The sequence below is a fragment of the Budorcas taxicolor genome, chromosome 9 (genome assembly GCF_023091745.1).
Source record: "Budorcas taxicolor isolate Tak-1 chromosome 9, Takin1.1, whole genome shotgun sequence".
Taxonomy (NCBI): domain Eukaryota; kingdom Metazoa; phylum Chordata; class Mammalia; order Artiodactyla; family Bovidae; genus Budorcas; species Budorcas taxicolor.
In genome coordinates, this window is record NC_068918.1 from 61035769 (window position 1) to 61051078 (window position 15310).

The following is a 15310-nucleotide window of genomic DNA, read 5'->3' on the forward strand; positions in this document are numbered from 1 at the left end:
TACAACCTTCTATCTTACCAATAAGAGAAAGAAATTAGTTCCTACTAAATGAATATTCCTTTAAAATTATAACTGTGTCATTTTAAAATTGGAAGAATTTTTAGGGTGCATTTCCTCTAATTCCATACATTTGTGATAATATTCCCAGGGCACAGTGGCCTGACACACATAGCTGACGCTTCATCTGTGTTTAGAATGTAAAGGCCAGTAATTAGATGGGTCCAGAATTGCTATGACTGAGTCATGGCTTTTCCATTGTGTGCCATTTGGCAACCTCTCTGAGGTTTAGTTTCTTCATCAGTAAAATAACAAATAATGAAACAGCTCATACAATTCATATGAGGATTAAATGAGATAATATAAAACAAAACAGCATCTGACATACAATAAAAATTCAATCATGACTGTTTTTACATCTACATTTTATTTTGATATTGAGTCCAATAATTGTTATTTCCCCACGCATATCATGGGGCTTTCCAGGTGGCACTAGTGGCAAAGAATCCACCTACCAGTGCGGGAGATGCAAGAGACACGAGTTTGATCCCCGGGTCAGGAAGATCCCTTGCCTGGAGAATTCCATGAACAGAGGAGTCTGGCAGGTTACAGTCCATGGGGTCACAAAAAGTTGGACACAACTGAGCACAACAGACATATGCTATTTCAAAATTAGTATGGTAACACTTCTGGTTATTAATCAGGCAATTAATTTTTTCTTTAATTAATAATCAGAAAGGGAAGTCATATGCCTTCCCTGAGACCTACCCCTCTAGTGTGTAAGGTGTGTCTTGTAGATTAACCATTAATCCTAGAGTGAAAACTGAATTCAGAGTTGTCGGGCTGGAAAAGATGTGAGACTCCATCTTGCCAGTCCCCGGTTTTTTGACACAGGCAGATGTAAAGCCTGAAAGAGGTAAGTACCATGCTCTGAGTTTGCACAGCTAGAACTACGGCACTTCTTCTGTGGTTATAATTAATTATGATCGGAAAAGATGACTATGATTAAGAAATCATGGTTGTGATTAGGAAAGATTAATGTTACCAGGTGCCTTTGTGAGCTGGGTGTGAACTGGCTCCATGAATGACCTCAATTAATTAGAGACCTAGATTCAGGAGGACTCAGTTATTCCAAGTATGAATGTGCTGGACTTCACTTGACTGTTGCTTTGGTTCAGTAGGTGGAGCCACTCTTCCTCATTAGAGTAAACAGATTCAACTCAATTATAAATAGAAAAAAATATGTGCCCTCCGCCACTGAGAGTTGCAGAGAGTGACGACTGCCTGGAGACCTCGGGTGCCGCGGTGAGCAGTGTTGGAGCATGAGTTCCAAGCCACAGTCCATAGGGGTCATTGGAGCTCCTTTCTCAAAGGGCCAGGTGAGTCAAAACCTGGCTTTGAATAATTGCAGTTTATGAGAAAAGTTACAAATCTCAAAATTAGTAAGGTGTTACTGTCTGGTTAGTTAAACAGCCTGATACAACCTGACCTGAAATTTATGTTAAAGTCTTTTCATCATTTTACATCATTGTATAATTATGGTCACATATCCACTTATAACATTAGATTTATAACTATAACACCTAATCCCAGCCACAGCCAGTTTTATTTAAATCTGCCGAACTTCTCCTCATTTTTTGAGAAAATAATTTTATTTGAGTGGAAATAGACTATTTCTGCCTTGTAGCTACTCATTTAGATTCCCATGCTCTTATCGCTATTGGTGTTACTGCGTATATGTAGAAGGAGATAGAATTTTATTTTTTAGTTATGTAATTAATACCTAGAAAAATTCATAGATGGGTGGTAAATTTTAAAAATGTGAATAAACTAAATATTATTAATTTATTAACATTTTGAGTTATTTATATTATTTTAGAGCTTTAATGATTCTATAAAAGTGTTGATTCATGGGTTAGGTGGAGTTCTTTGTGTACCTCTTTTTGAGGGATGAAAAAAGAAAAGCGGAAAAGGAAACCCACCTACAGATTGATCACATTGAAAAGACTATTGGATTTATCAAACTCCCAAGTTCTAAAACATGCAAGCAACACTTAATATACTGTCTTTTTTTTTTTTTTTCTTGCCCAGGCACACTCATTCTGGTAAATCTAATGAGATTACAGATATCTTCAGCTCCTCCAAGTGTCTGTGCTAAAGGGGTGGGGGAAGAATGAAACAAAAGCAAATAAGATAAAGTGTGAATTAAAACTCACCATGCAGATTTTTTTGAGGTTGTGGTTGTTTTAAATGAGGTTTCTCGGGTTTCTTAGAACTTTCTGTTTGCCCAACTGAGCAGTGTATTGCTTCTCTTAGTTCTGAACTCTTGCTTTGCACTCTGTGACTTTTTTTTTTATTACAAAACAAATTGGGACAGGTCAGAGGTTAGAGATGCAAACTGCATTTGAAATGTCAGTCAAAACTGCTTCACTTCCCTTGGAAATCTTTCAAAGTTCTCTCCCAAAACACAGGGAAGTTTTGCTGACAAAGAGGTATTTCTTGTAATGCTGGGCTTAATTGCAAATTCCACAATGTGCTCACCTATAATGACAGGTTCTAACAAAAATCACAATAAAATAACTGATTAAAAAAGAAAAAGAAAAGAGGGGGGGGGGGGGGAGAGGGAGAAAGGAAGAAAGAAAGGGAGAGAGGGAGGGAGGAAATGGCTAGAACATGCTCTGATCCCTGGACCCCAGCAGAAGGCCACGTGCTGATGATAACAGCCCCTCTAGGGGATAACATTTTGAAACATAGCCTGGTGCATTTTCCTTTCTCCATGATTCTTCCTCCCGCCTCTACAGCCCCTCCTTATTAAAACATGGCGCCATGCAAGAGTAAGACACTTCCGACCCCGCCCCCCCCCCCCCCCCCAACACACACACAAGAATGAAGTTATTGTCTTAAGAGATTTTTCTACTCTACGCCATAGCATAGAAGGGAAAAATCAGCCAACATGTAAATTTCTGTCTTCAGTCAAGGGACGTAAAATTTGGATAAACAAGCAAAGGAGAGGATTAAAGGGCAGATGACTAGAAGGTTGAGTCTGAGAAAGAACTCCATCCTCAGCCCCACGCCCTTGCAGGGCAGTGGTTGAGGGGAGGGGGTGGGGACCGAAAATGAAGTACGTATTATGTATCTATTGTCCCATTGTGTTAGCTAAGGCTCAGAGGGCTACGGCAATGTGTTCAAGGTCACGCCGCTTTGACTGTGTAATTCCAGACACTGATACCAAAGCCTGTGCTCCTGACCTGAGCTGTTACATCTTTAGTTCTACAGCGGATCTTGGTGTTGTGGTCAATTAGGGATTGGAGCCTAGTCTCAAAGTCAGCAGTGCTAACAAAGAACAATGAGGAAAGACCAAACATGAGAAGCATTTTAAATCAGATAGAGGATAAAAGCTAGAAAGTGTCACTCTGGGAAGCTGAACAACTGTGCTATTGTAAATATACAGCCAGCCCTCCATATCTGTGGGAATGTCTTTACTGTCATTTCATGTAAGGCACTTGAGCATCTGTGTGGGGGAGGGGAGGTTGTTCTGGTCAATCCTATACAAATCCGGAGGAGTAATTTTAGTATCAGTTAAGGGGTTGTATAAGATTTCTTCTTTTTTTTCTTAAATAATTCTGAAAGTTCAGAGTGGTCTTATTTTTGATTTAGTTATATATATATATATAATTTTAATTTTTTTCCACTGAAGGTTATTACAAGATATTGAATATAGTTCTCTGTGCCCTACAGTAGGTCCTCTTTGGTTATCTATTTTGTATATAATAGTGTGCATATTTTAATCCCAAACTCCTAATTCATCCCCTCATCTCTATCTCCCCTTTGGTAGCCATAAGTTTGCTTTCTATGTTTGTCAGCCTATTTTGTTTTGTAAATAAGTTTATTTGTCAGGAGTATTTAAGACTTGTTTCAAAATTTGAAAGGGAGAGGGCAAAAGTCAGGGAGTTTTATGAAACTGACAATTTTTGAACATCTACTAAGTGTCAGCTGTATACTAAAAAATACAGTGCTGGAAGTGTAGAGAAAATTGGACAGAAATCTAATAAAGGAGAGAAAACAATGACAAATAACTCAAAATCAAGGCAAAATTTCAGCCAAGTAGCACTGTATTGGAGTTTAAAGAATAAGAAATTGTACCTACTTGTTGAGGGCGTAAAGGCGGGAGTCATAAAAAAAGGCAGTCCTATTATGGCTTGCGGTTGTAATTATCTTTTATTTTCTGTCTGGCTATTGATTGTGAAAACTGATAAGCATCTTTTACTATTCTGATTATGCACCTGTTACTCACTTAGTACATTATACTATGATTTGTCATTGGACAAATAATAGAAGTCTATATCATCAAAACTACCATTTAATAGGAAAACATGTAATCACTTTAAAATACAGAAGTGTATCAGAATTATCTTGAAATTTTTTTGAAAAATACAAATGTCCAGGTATTTTTTTTTCTCCAAAGCTCCAGATATGTTTCCAATGAGCAGCCATATTTAAAAACAACTAGACTATATGATGATCTTTTATCTAGCTCATTTCACTTTTTCTATTTCATATTCAGTGCTCTCATTTCATTTAGTTTGTTTTCCAATTTCTCCATCTCTTTTTTCTTTCTCAAGCCTTTATCAGGCAGAGTTTTTGTATACTTGTAAATAGTATGTATAATATATATCAGAAAACTTACAAATTGTAGCCTAACTAAAAAATTTATAACATTTTGATTCCACTTGTTTGACTTAATATGAATAGAATGCTAGATTTCTAATAAAAAATAGATATGCAATAAGCAACAAAGGTTTACTGTATAGCACAGGGAACTATAGTCAATATCTTGTAATAACCTATAATGGAAAATTTCAAAAATAATATTTGTGTATATGTATAACTGAATCACTTTGCTGTGAACCTGAAGCACTGTTAAGTCAACTACACTTCAATAAAATATATATATTAAGCCAAAAAAAAAAAAAAAAGGCAGTGAAGTGAAGGAGCAAATATGTCTGGCTGAGCATGGTGTTGGGGGGGAGTCCCTTGCTGCCAGGGACAGGAACTTGACATGGAGGATTTGCCTGGTAGTCAGGGCAAGTCATCTGGTATTTGAGGTGGGAGGAATTTCCTCTTAGTTTGGTGCCACAGTGCAACCCTGAGGATAGGCACAGGTGTCTGTTGGCACATCTTCCCGCATGATGGCAGGCTACCCAGGCGGCACTAGTGGTGAGGCGCAGGAGGCCTAAGAGGCAAGGGTGCATTCATGGTTTGGGAAGATCCCCTGGAGAAGGGAATCCAGAAGGACAGCCCCTCTCCAATATTCTGGCCTGGAGAATTTCGTGGACAGAGGAGCCTGGTGGGCTATAGTCCATGAGGTCGCAAAGTGTGGGACACGACTGAGTGACTAACACTTTCACTTTTTCACTCCCACCTAACAGCGCAGAGTAACTTTCTCTATTGAAAAGCCTTGTTGGAAATTGGAATCAGAGAGACACATAAAAGAACTATTTCTTTAGATGGCTTATCTGCCAGGAGGCTGGAGAAGACTTACTGCAAGGAAGAAGCGTGGTAGCTTCCCCAGTGTAAAAAGAGCAAAGGTAGAATTGTGCCAACCATGCTTAAACAGGTCAAAACTTGAAATAGTGGGTTGGTCTTTGTGAGTTCATCTCCCAAGTGATGATTTTCCCTGCTGCCTCCTTTCTCCGCAAGAGCCCTAACTTACTACCATGCGGACCTGCACGTAGGTCTGTCTGATGTCACGCTCTTTTTATTCACCTTATGTTTTGACTCAAGCTGTTCTCCAGGTTTGCAAAGTTTCTTCGTCACCCCATCTATTTTCCTGAATGACCTACTCATGTTGCAGGACTCAGCAGAAGTGTCAGCCTGTTCCCTGCAGACTTCTCTGAAACTTCTCCACCCCTGACAGGGTTAGGAACATCCTGTTTTTGTGGTTACAATATCTTGTAACTGTGTTGATGCAAATCTCTAAGTATTATAATTGGAATTATTAATAAATATCCAAATCCCCTATTCACTTGTGAGTCACTCAAACACAAAAGCCCTCTCTTTTGGATCATTGTATCTCTATCTCTCAGAGTGCTTTTGTACAAACTGTGTCCACTGTGTTGGTAACATAATGTGATGGAGAAGAGAACCTGCAAGTTTTGGGATCCAAACCACCTGGATGTGAACTAAGGCTCTGCCACTTGTTCGCTGTGTGCCTGTAGGAAAGTTATATAACCTTTTTGATTCTATATTTTCATATTTGACATAGGAATAATTCAATCTACCTCGCTGTGATGACAGTGAGATCATGTAAATTCCTGACCCTGTAGGTACTCAAAAAGTGATAGTTACTCTTCAACTGATTAATGAAAAAGGTTTCTATTGTGGGGGTTTGATGATATGATAATGTCTAAATTACTCTATGTTTTCATTGTTCAGCCACGAGGAGGGGTGGAAGAAGGCCCTACAGTACTGAGAAAGGCTGGTCTGCTTGAGAAACTTAAAGAACTAGGTAACTGTTTACTTAATCAATTTTTTTTTATTAAAGTATAGTTGATGTACAATATTATATGTTACATATTTATACAATATAGTGATTCATAGTTTTAAAGGTTATACTCCATTTACAGTTATTGTAAAATGTTGGCTGTATTTCCTATGTTGTACATTATATCCTTGTAGCTTATTTTATTTGTAATAGTTTGTACCTCTCAACCCTCTACTAAATAGTCTAGGTCTTTAGAATCTTTAGATTACCTGTAATTTCTTTATTTAAAAAGTATAAAAATAGAGCCTTTATTTCCTGACCTCATGGAAGCATTAAGCTAATCATATATTCTTATTTAATTCAGACAATCTCATTACGAGGCAGGTACAATGGGCAGGCAGAGTAGGAAGCTGAGTGGCTTCGGTTGGATAACAGCTTGGGATAAAACCAAGGGCTCTTAATATAGTGTAAGGAAGTTGAGAAAATATCAGTGTCTTTTTTTTCTGGGCATAAATATATATTGTTGCTCTTCAGTTGCTAAGTTGTGTCCAACTCTTTTGTGACCCCCTGGACTGAAGCTGGTCAGGTTCCTCTGTCCATGTGATTCTCCAGGCAAGAATACTGGAAGGGGTTGTCATTTCCTTCTCCAGGGGATCTTCCCAACCCAGGGATCAAAGCCAGGTCTTCTACTTGGCAGGTGGACGTTTCACTACTGAGCCACCTGGGAAGCCATATATATATATATATATATATATAGATGTATGTATGTATAAATATATTTTTAAAAAACAACCTTTTATTACCTACACAAAACAAACTTATCATAGAAAAGTGAACAGCACACAAACAGAACCCAAGACAGTGTCGCCATGTGTCAAGGCCAAACCAGCTTATCAGTTACATTTTCATGGCTAGCCTAACTGACTTGAGTCAAGAAGAATTTGCAGAGAACCCAGTGTATAGCAGACAGCGGTGTAGAACCCAGGATACAGCAGGCACTGGTGTGCAGTGAGGTTGGGATGATGATGTCAGGTAATAGTGCATATGGTTTTTACTTTCACTAGGTTTTATAGCCATTCCGGGTTCTTTTTTCCAAATAACAGCTATTTGGTAAAGTTGGAATCATCCTATAGTCTGTTTTATAATCTCCTTTAGTAACCTAAAACTTTTAATTATAGAGTGTGATGTGAAAGATTACGGGGACCTGTCCTTTGCCGATAACCTTGATGACAGTCCCTTTCAAAGGGTGAAGAATCCAAGGTGTGTGGGAAAAGCAAATGAAAAGCTGGCTGATGTGGTGGCGGAAGTCAAGAAGACTGGAAGGATCAGCCTTGTCCTGGGCGGAGACCACAGGTCTTTTTTAATGTTTATCTCTATGGGAGTCTGGTATAAATACGGTGAAGGAAGTATAACCAAAACCATGAGAAGAGAGAAAATAGGAAAGGAAAGTGTTGGTCAATACTTTATACCACATTTTCTGCCTTGTTTAATTTTATTGATTACTACTTTATTTTGGAAACAAAAACTTCCCTCTATTTGAAGTCTGTTATGAGCTTTTTCTATGACAACAGAAAATACATGGTATGTGAATGGATTTCAGCAAAATATTCAAGCTTACATTCCTAAATAAGTAAGTACTGAGGAAATTAAGTCAGCCTATTGTACTTGATTAGTGATAATAGAAATAACTTATTTATGTCAACAATTAAAGCATGTGTTTCCCACTATCAAAGTAATAATTACCAAATTTTTGAAATACACATGCACTGGGGCTTCCCTGGTGGCGCAGAGGTTAAAGCGTCTTCATCCAATGTGGGAGACCTGGGTTCGATCCCTGGGTCGGGAAGATCCCCTGGAGAAGGAAATGGCAACCTACTCCAGTATTCTTGCCTGGAGAATCCCATGGACGGAGGAGCTTGGTGGGCTACAGTCCACGGGTCGCAAAGAGTCGCATGCATATATAAAAGAAAAAAACAGTGGCAATTGTAGTTCTCTAAAAACCATTTCTATTAGAATTTTGAAAATCTGTTATATTTCCTTCCTGCCATAATTTTTCCCTTGTATATAATTTGAACAATTGTATGTGTTATCCTGTTTTGTTCTTCATCTACACTACAGATTTCCTTATGTTATTAATGCCTCACAATACACACGAACATAATTTTTTACTGTTGCTTGATATTTCATCTAGGTATGATCTCTCTCTATATATATATGTATGTGTGTGTATATATATATATATCCACGTTGTCAGATATTCAGGTTATTTTCAAATTTCACCATTATGAATAATGTGGCAAAGATAATGTTTGTGCGTGAGTCTTCCCATGTTTACTCTCAAGGAATCCAGGAGATGCAATCAGAAGTACAATTAGATCAAAAGTACAAAGATTACAATGCTTCTTAATGCAGGAGTCAATTACTTCAGCCCCCCCCATATTTTCCTTGAAAGCCAAAGTGTTTTCAAGACTTCTGCGACAAAACTCACATTGAGCAACCGGAGCTCTCTTTAAGTAAAAAAATTTGTAAGTGGGAATTTTAAGAGTGGCACATGGACGAAGGAAAACAAACCTGAAGGGAAAGACAAACAGCATGCTGAATCATCAATACCTGAACCCCAAGGACTGCGTCTGAAAGTTCACGGTTCTCTGGAGGGTTCCTGAGCATTCACAAGTGGGAGAGTGCAGACATTGTATGGCAAATCCTGGTCTTTTAACTTTTGTGTAAGATACTACTTAGCTTTGCCATTCTGGCAAGTTTTCTGGAGCTTGGAGTGTTTGAGATGGATTTTGAGGGTTCTGGACCCGCCTAAGAATGAATCCTTAAATACATAGCAGGAGACTCGAAAGTTCCAGCAGAGGATCTGAATGTTGAATAGAGTGAGCGTCCAGGATACACTGGCTGAAGTAGATGTTAGGGTTTTGAGTGATGTTCCCCAATTGTAAAATAATTGGATTTTAAGAAAAATGGGAGGACTCTGTCATAATTCACTTGGGAGAATTAAGTATTTACCAAGAGAGATGAGAGTACAGAAAATGAGCCTGTTTTAACCCTGAGAACTGAGTGATATCTCATGCTGAAAAACTTCTTGTGTGGCTACTGTCTTTTCACACATTTAATTTTTAGTGAAACTAGAATTTGCAATTTTATTAGAAGGTGGTTTTGAAGAAAAATGAAAGTTTTTTTTAGTAACGCCATTACAGTGAATAAATATAACTTGTTAGTAAATATTGTGTTATGTATACTTTCTCTATTGTGATTGTTTAATTGGGATCTTCAGTTTAAAATCTCTCAGAAATATTAGCCACTTTGACTTAAAGGAAAATCAGGCAGGAATATTGTGTAAATGATATGATAAACATGCTGGTAACTGCAAACTTGATGTTCACACAAACTTCTTTTCCTTTAAAGTTTGGCGATTGGTAGCATCTCTGGCCATGCCAGGGTCCACCCAGATCTCTGTGTCATTTGGGTGGATGCTCACACTGACATCAACACTCCACTGACAACCGCAAGTGGGAACTTGCATGGACAACCTGTGTCTTTCCTTGTGAAGGAACTAAAGGAAAAGGTAAACAGCTGGTTGGTATTTTGTTACAAAAGAATTATCTTCAGCAGAAGTTCAGAAGCCGAAAGGAAGTAAGAACCCCTGTGCCATTTTATTCTTGATTAATTTTCAAACCATTTTTTCAGCAGCCGATAAGCAATGGTGGGGGTGGGGGGTGGTGATGGGGGCGGGGAGGGGTGGGCGGGGGGAGGTGGACAGAGTTAGACTCAGATACAGAGTTAGACTCTGTATCTCTACGTTTTTAATAGTTTGCAAACTGACTTCAGGAGTAGCTTCCCTTTTGATTATTTTTTTTTTCCTCTCAGAATTCCAAATAGTTTATGCAGATTCTCTGCTCTCAGAAAGGTGGAACACAATTCTCCACTCCTAAGTGGAGAATATGGTTGCTTACAGTTTAGAGCCTTCCCCTAAAGCAGTATGAATTCTTGGCAAGGCCTGTGTTCCCAGGACCACGGTGCTCTCCAGACTTCTTCCGGGGGTGCTGTCTCTGTTCCTACAGTCATCTGAGCATGAGATTTGGCCCCTTACATCTTTAGATTTAGAGAGATGAAGACCTTAAGTGAAGAAGTTCTAAGGGTTGGTGACAGAGGGGACAGGGTTCAGGGCACAGCCTGCTGTCTCAGATACATAATCCTTCTAGAAAGCGCAGGCAGCACAAGGTCGGGGGGCGAGGCAGACTAGTGGGTGACTGTGGAGGGAGGGAGGCCACAGACGGTGTGCTTGCTCCTCGCTGGGTGGGCAAGAGCCCTTAGTCCTCAGCGTCCCCATCCTTTTGATTCTTCGGTGGGGCAGAGAGGCATCCTTTATGACCAAGTGAGCAAGGTTCAGAGTAACACACACACACCAAATGTGGAGAAAGGCAAGGACCATAACTCTGCTCCTGGTGCCTCCTCTTTCTGTTACACAACCCACAGCCTCTCATCCTAACCAAGTGTCCCCTTCACAACACAGGGCCTTTTCAAACATGGAGATTTTAAATGCAGATTATGGTGGCTTATTCTTTAACATCTTTGCTATGAGAAGCACATGTCTAAACCACAAGAGGGAGAACTATCTCCTTGCTCCCTGGAAACTTCTTTTCTAAAAAATGTAAGATGAAACTTCAGAATAAGATTTAACACTGTATTGATATGCTACCAATAAAACAATTTTTACTGATATAATTGTAGTAAATTGGACAATGTGATGATACTTGGGGATCCAAACCTCCTTATGTTAAATGTCAGCAGCAATATTTTCCAAACAGATGAGCAACGTGATTGGTTTATACACCTGCAAATGCATTGTTAGCTCATGAGAACAGCCAAGCTAGGCTCTGGGACATTTGAAGACATAGTCAAACCAAAGGTCTGATTGAAAATTTTCAACAGCCACTCTAAACCATCCTCTGGATAAAGTCTTTTTTGAGAAAGAGAAGAAAAGAAGGAAGCTACGAAAGCACACTGATTTCTTTATAGAATAATTCCAGGAGAACAGGGCCCAGTGGAAAAGGAGTGTAGAGCAGGTAAATGCTGACAAATGGTTCAGGTTAGGTCTGGGCTACCAGGCGAGGCTGGGTAAGGCCAAAGCAACCAAGGGTAGCACAGGAGGACAGAAATTCTCTTCCTAATTTTGTACTATATTTTAGTGATTTCCTTGAATATTATGTTCTGAATATAAGATACATGCAATCTAACATGTGTCCTTAGCTTTCAATGCAAGATTTGCTCAAGAGAAGCATATATAACCCAATGGAACCATTGCAATTCTAGATGCCCGAGGTCCCAGGATTCCACTGGTTGGCTCCCTGCATATCTGCCAAAGACATTGTGTATATTGGTCTGAGAGATGTGGACCCTGGGGAACAGTAAGTTTACTCCTTGATGTGGTTTACCTTCCTTTTTTGTCCTTTCTCATGTTAGGCGCGCTGGTCAAGAATACTGGAGTGGGTTGCCATACCCTCCTCCAGGGGATCTTTCCAACCCGGGGATCGAACCTGTCTCTTATGTCTCCTGCATTAGCAGGTGGATTCTTTATTGCTGAGCCACCTAGGAAACCCATCTGTATCTAGACCTGTATCTATATACACATGTATATACATATATAAGCTTCCCGGGTGGCTCAGTGGTAAAGAATCTGCCTGCCAATGCAGAAGACGTGGGTCTGATTTCTGGGTTGGGAAGATCCCCTGGAGAAGGAAATGGCAACCTACTGCAGTATTCTTGCCTGGGAAATCCCGTGGACAGAGGAGCCTGGTGGGCTACAGTTCATAGGGTTGCAGAGTCAGACAAGACTTACGAACTAAACAGCAACAACATAGATATATATGTATGTATTTAGGTGATTTTTACCTTGACTTGCTGTTTAAAAATTATTGATATATACATACAGTTCACCAAACTTAAATATAAATTTTTTTTTAATTTATTTTTTTAATTTTTATTTTTACTTTACAATACTGTATTGTTTTTGCCATACATTGACATGAATCTGCCACGGGTGTACTTGAGTTCCCAATCCTGAACCCCCCTCCCACCTCCCACCCCATATCATCTCTCTGGATCATCCCCGTGCACCAGCCCCAAGCATCCTGTATCCTGCATCGAACACAGACTGGCGATTCGTTTCTTACATGATATTATAAATGTTTCAGTGCCATTCTCCCAAATCATCCCACCCTCTCCCTCTCCCTCAGAGTCCAAAAGTCCATTCTATACATCTGTGTCTCTTTGTTTGTCTCACATACAGGGTCATCATTACCATCTTTCTAAATTCCATACATATGTGTTAGTATACTGTATTGGTGTTTTTCTTTCTGGCTTACTTTACTCTGTATAATCGGCTCCAGTTTCATCCATCTCATTAGAACTGGCTCAAATGTATTCTTTTTAATGGCTGAGTAATATATTTTTAAAGATTTATGTTTTGGCTATGGTGAGTCTTCGTTGCTGCACGTGGCCTTTCTCCAGTTGCGGCGAGTGGGGGCTACTCTGTTGTGGTGCTTGGGCTTCTCAATGTGGTTTCTATTGCTGTGGGGCATGGGCTCTAGAGCATGGGGGCTTCAGTAGTTGCAGCGTGCGGGCTCAGTAGTCATGGCTCATGGGCTCTGGAACGCTGGTGTGCCAGTGTGTAGTTGTGGCACACTAGCTTAGTCACTCTGCAGCACGTGATATCTTTTCAAACCAGGGATCAAACACATGTCTGCTGCGTTGCAAGGTGGATTATTAACCAGCGGACCACGAGGAAAGCCCCCTAAATAATTTTTGAATCTTACCACACTGATCTTTTCTCTAAAAGGCAACAAGAGGGTCAGCCTCCTTATAAACTGTAGATTATCTTAATATCTTCTCTTTCATAGCTATATTTTAAAAACTCTGGGAATTAAATACTTTTCAATGACTGAAGTGGATAAACTGGGAATTGGCAAGGTGATGGAAGAAACATTCAGCTATCTACTAGGAAGGTATGATGCCTCTGTGTGTGTGTGTGTATAAACATAAATATTATTAAAACGACTTGCTACTAACACTAGTCAATGTAAGTTATTAACAAAGCCTGCAAGTATAATCATGAAAGTTCACAGCGTTGTTACTTTTTGTAAAACAAAGTGAGAACTGTATTTTTCTACTAAATATTAAACCACCAACTTTAACCTGAATTCCTTTCCCACCCTTTAAAAGAAAGAAAAGGCCAATTCATTTGAGCTTTGATGTTGATGGACTGGACCCGTCTTTCACGCCAGCTACTGGCACACCAGTCCAGGGAGGTCTGACTTACAGAGAAGGTCTCTACATCACAGAAGAAATTTACAAAACAGGTGAGTAAAACTCTGAGTGAATACAAGAGAAAGTGTACATCTGGCCAATATATATTGATACCTCCCTGATCTGAAAACAAAGCCCCAACTTGACACTTTCTGAATGCCCACTGCATAATACAATGACTGAAATGTTTCCAGTTGTTACTACCTCTTTGCACTCCTGGATAATACTTCAAGTCAGTCTGTACTAAATTATAAATGTCAGCTATGAAATAAATTACATTATTTCCATTTGTTGTTACAGGTTTACTCTCAGGATTAGATATAATGGAAGTGAATCCATCTCTGGGGAAGACACCAGAAGAAGTGACTCGAACAGTGAACACAACAGTAGCAATAACCATGGCTTGCTTTGGGGTTGCTCGAGAGGGTAACCACAAACCTATTGATTACCTTAGACCACTAAAGTAAACACGGAATCATCATATAAAAAAACTCACAGCTAAATGACATAATTAGCAAATCTAATAGTTTAAAGTTACAGTTACCGTCCCAAAGATTTGGTCTTTCAGGAAAATCTTTTGCCTTGGTAAATATTAGTACAATTAGTATAAACTGTATCTATTCCCTCTTGGTGTGAAATTCAAGATATGGAAATGTTAACTTTTGTGAAATTAAAAAGTTTATATTCCCATTTTGGCAGAAGACTTATCCTTAGAGAGACATACATTCATATCGAAATAAAAATTTGCTGGCATTAAAAATAAACTTTTATCAGCCCCCACATGTATAGTGGGACTCCTGATACCAGGAGATAAAGCTACCCAACCTGAAAAGGGACCATATTTCCATGTTGTTCAAAGCTGTAATGCCTAGAAACTGCTCTCCTCTATCTCTTTGTAAGATTCTGTCATCCCTATACAAGTTTCTAAATATAGGCAACACACAGATACTGACACACACACACACCCTGCTTAAGACTACCATAAATACTTTAAAAACCACTGTGAAATTATTATCTCCAAAACACTGTAAGACCTTGGTTAAGTTATTTAAACTCTTTTGCTCTGGTTTCCTCATCTGTAAAATGGATTATTATAGGGTTTGGGCAATCTCTAAGTTCACTGATGTTAGATGACCATGTTTCACTTTTTTTAAACCTCAAGCATGATATTGGTTAATATCATGTTAAGCATGGCTGCTATTCAGATAGTCTTTTGGGAAACAGAGGAAAGAAATAAATATTTTTGTTTCTAAGATATGCTAATTTAGGTTGCGATTTCACTGAAAATTATCGGTGGCTTCCAAATGCTCCACCTTTCACTTATTTCAGTTGGTAAAGAATCTGCCTGCAATACAGGAGACCTGGCTTTGATCCCTGGGTCAGGAAGAGCCCCTGGAGAAGAGAATGACAACCCACTCCAGTATTCTTGCCTGGAGAATTCCATGGATAGAGAAGCCTGGCAGGCTACAGTCCAAGGGGTTCCAAAGAGTCAGACACAACTAAGCAACTAACACTTTC

At 39.2% G+C, this 15310-nt stretch overlaps 1 protein-coding gene across 1 annotated transcript; it reads left to right on the forward strand.

The window, feature by feature from the left end:
* Window positions 1-1319: 1319 nt before the first annotated feature.
* ARG1 (arginase 1) lies at window positions 1320-14259 on the forward strand. The gene is made up of 8 exons (XM_052645964.1): window positions 1320-1376; window positions 6433-6505; window positions 7660-7834; window positions 9893-10052; window positions 11801-11895; window positions 13387-13491; window positions 13709-13845; window positions 14093-14259. The coding sequence occupies exons 1-8, from the start codon at window positions 1320-1322 to the stop codon at window positions 14257-14259; spliced, it is 969 nt and encodes a 322-aa protein (XP_052501924.1).
* Window positions 14260-15310: the final 1051 nt, after the last annotated feature.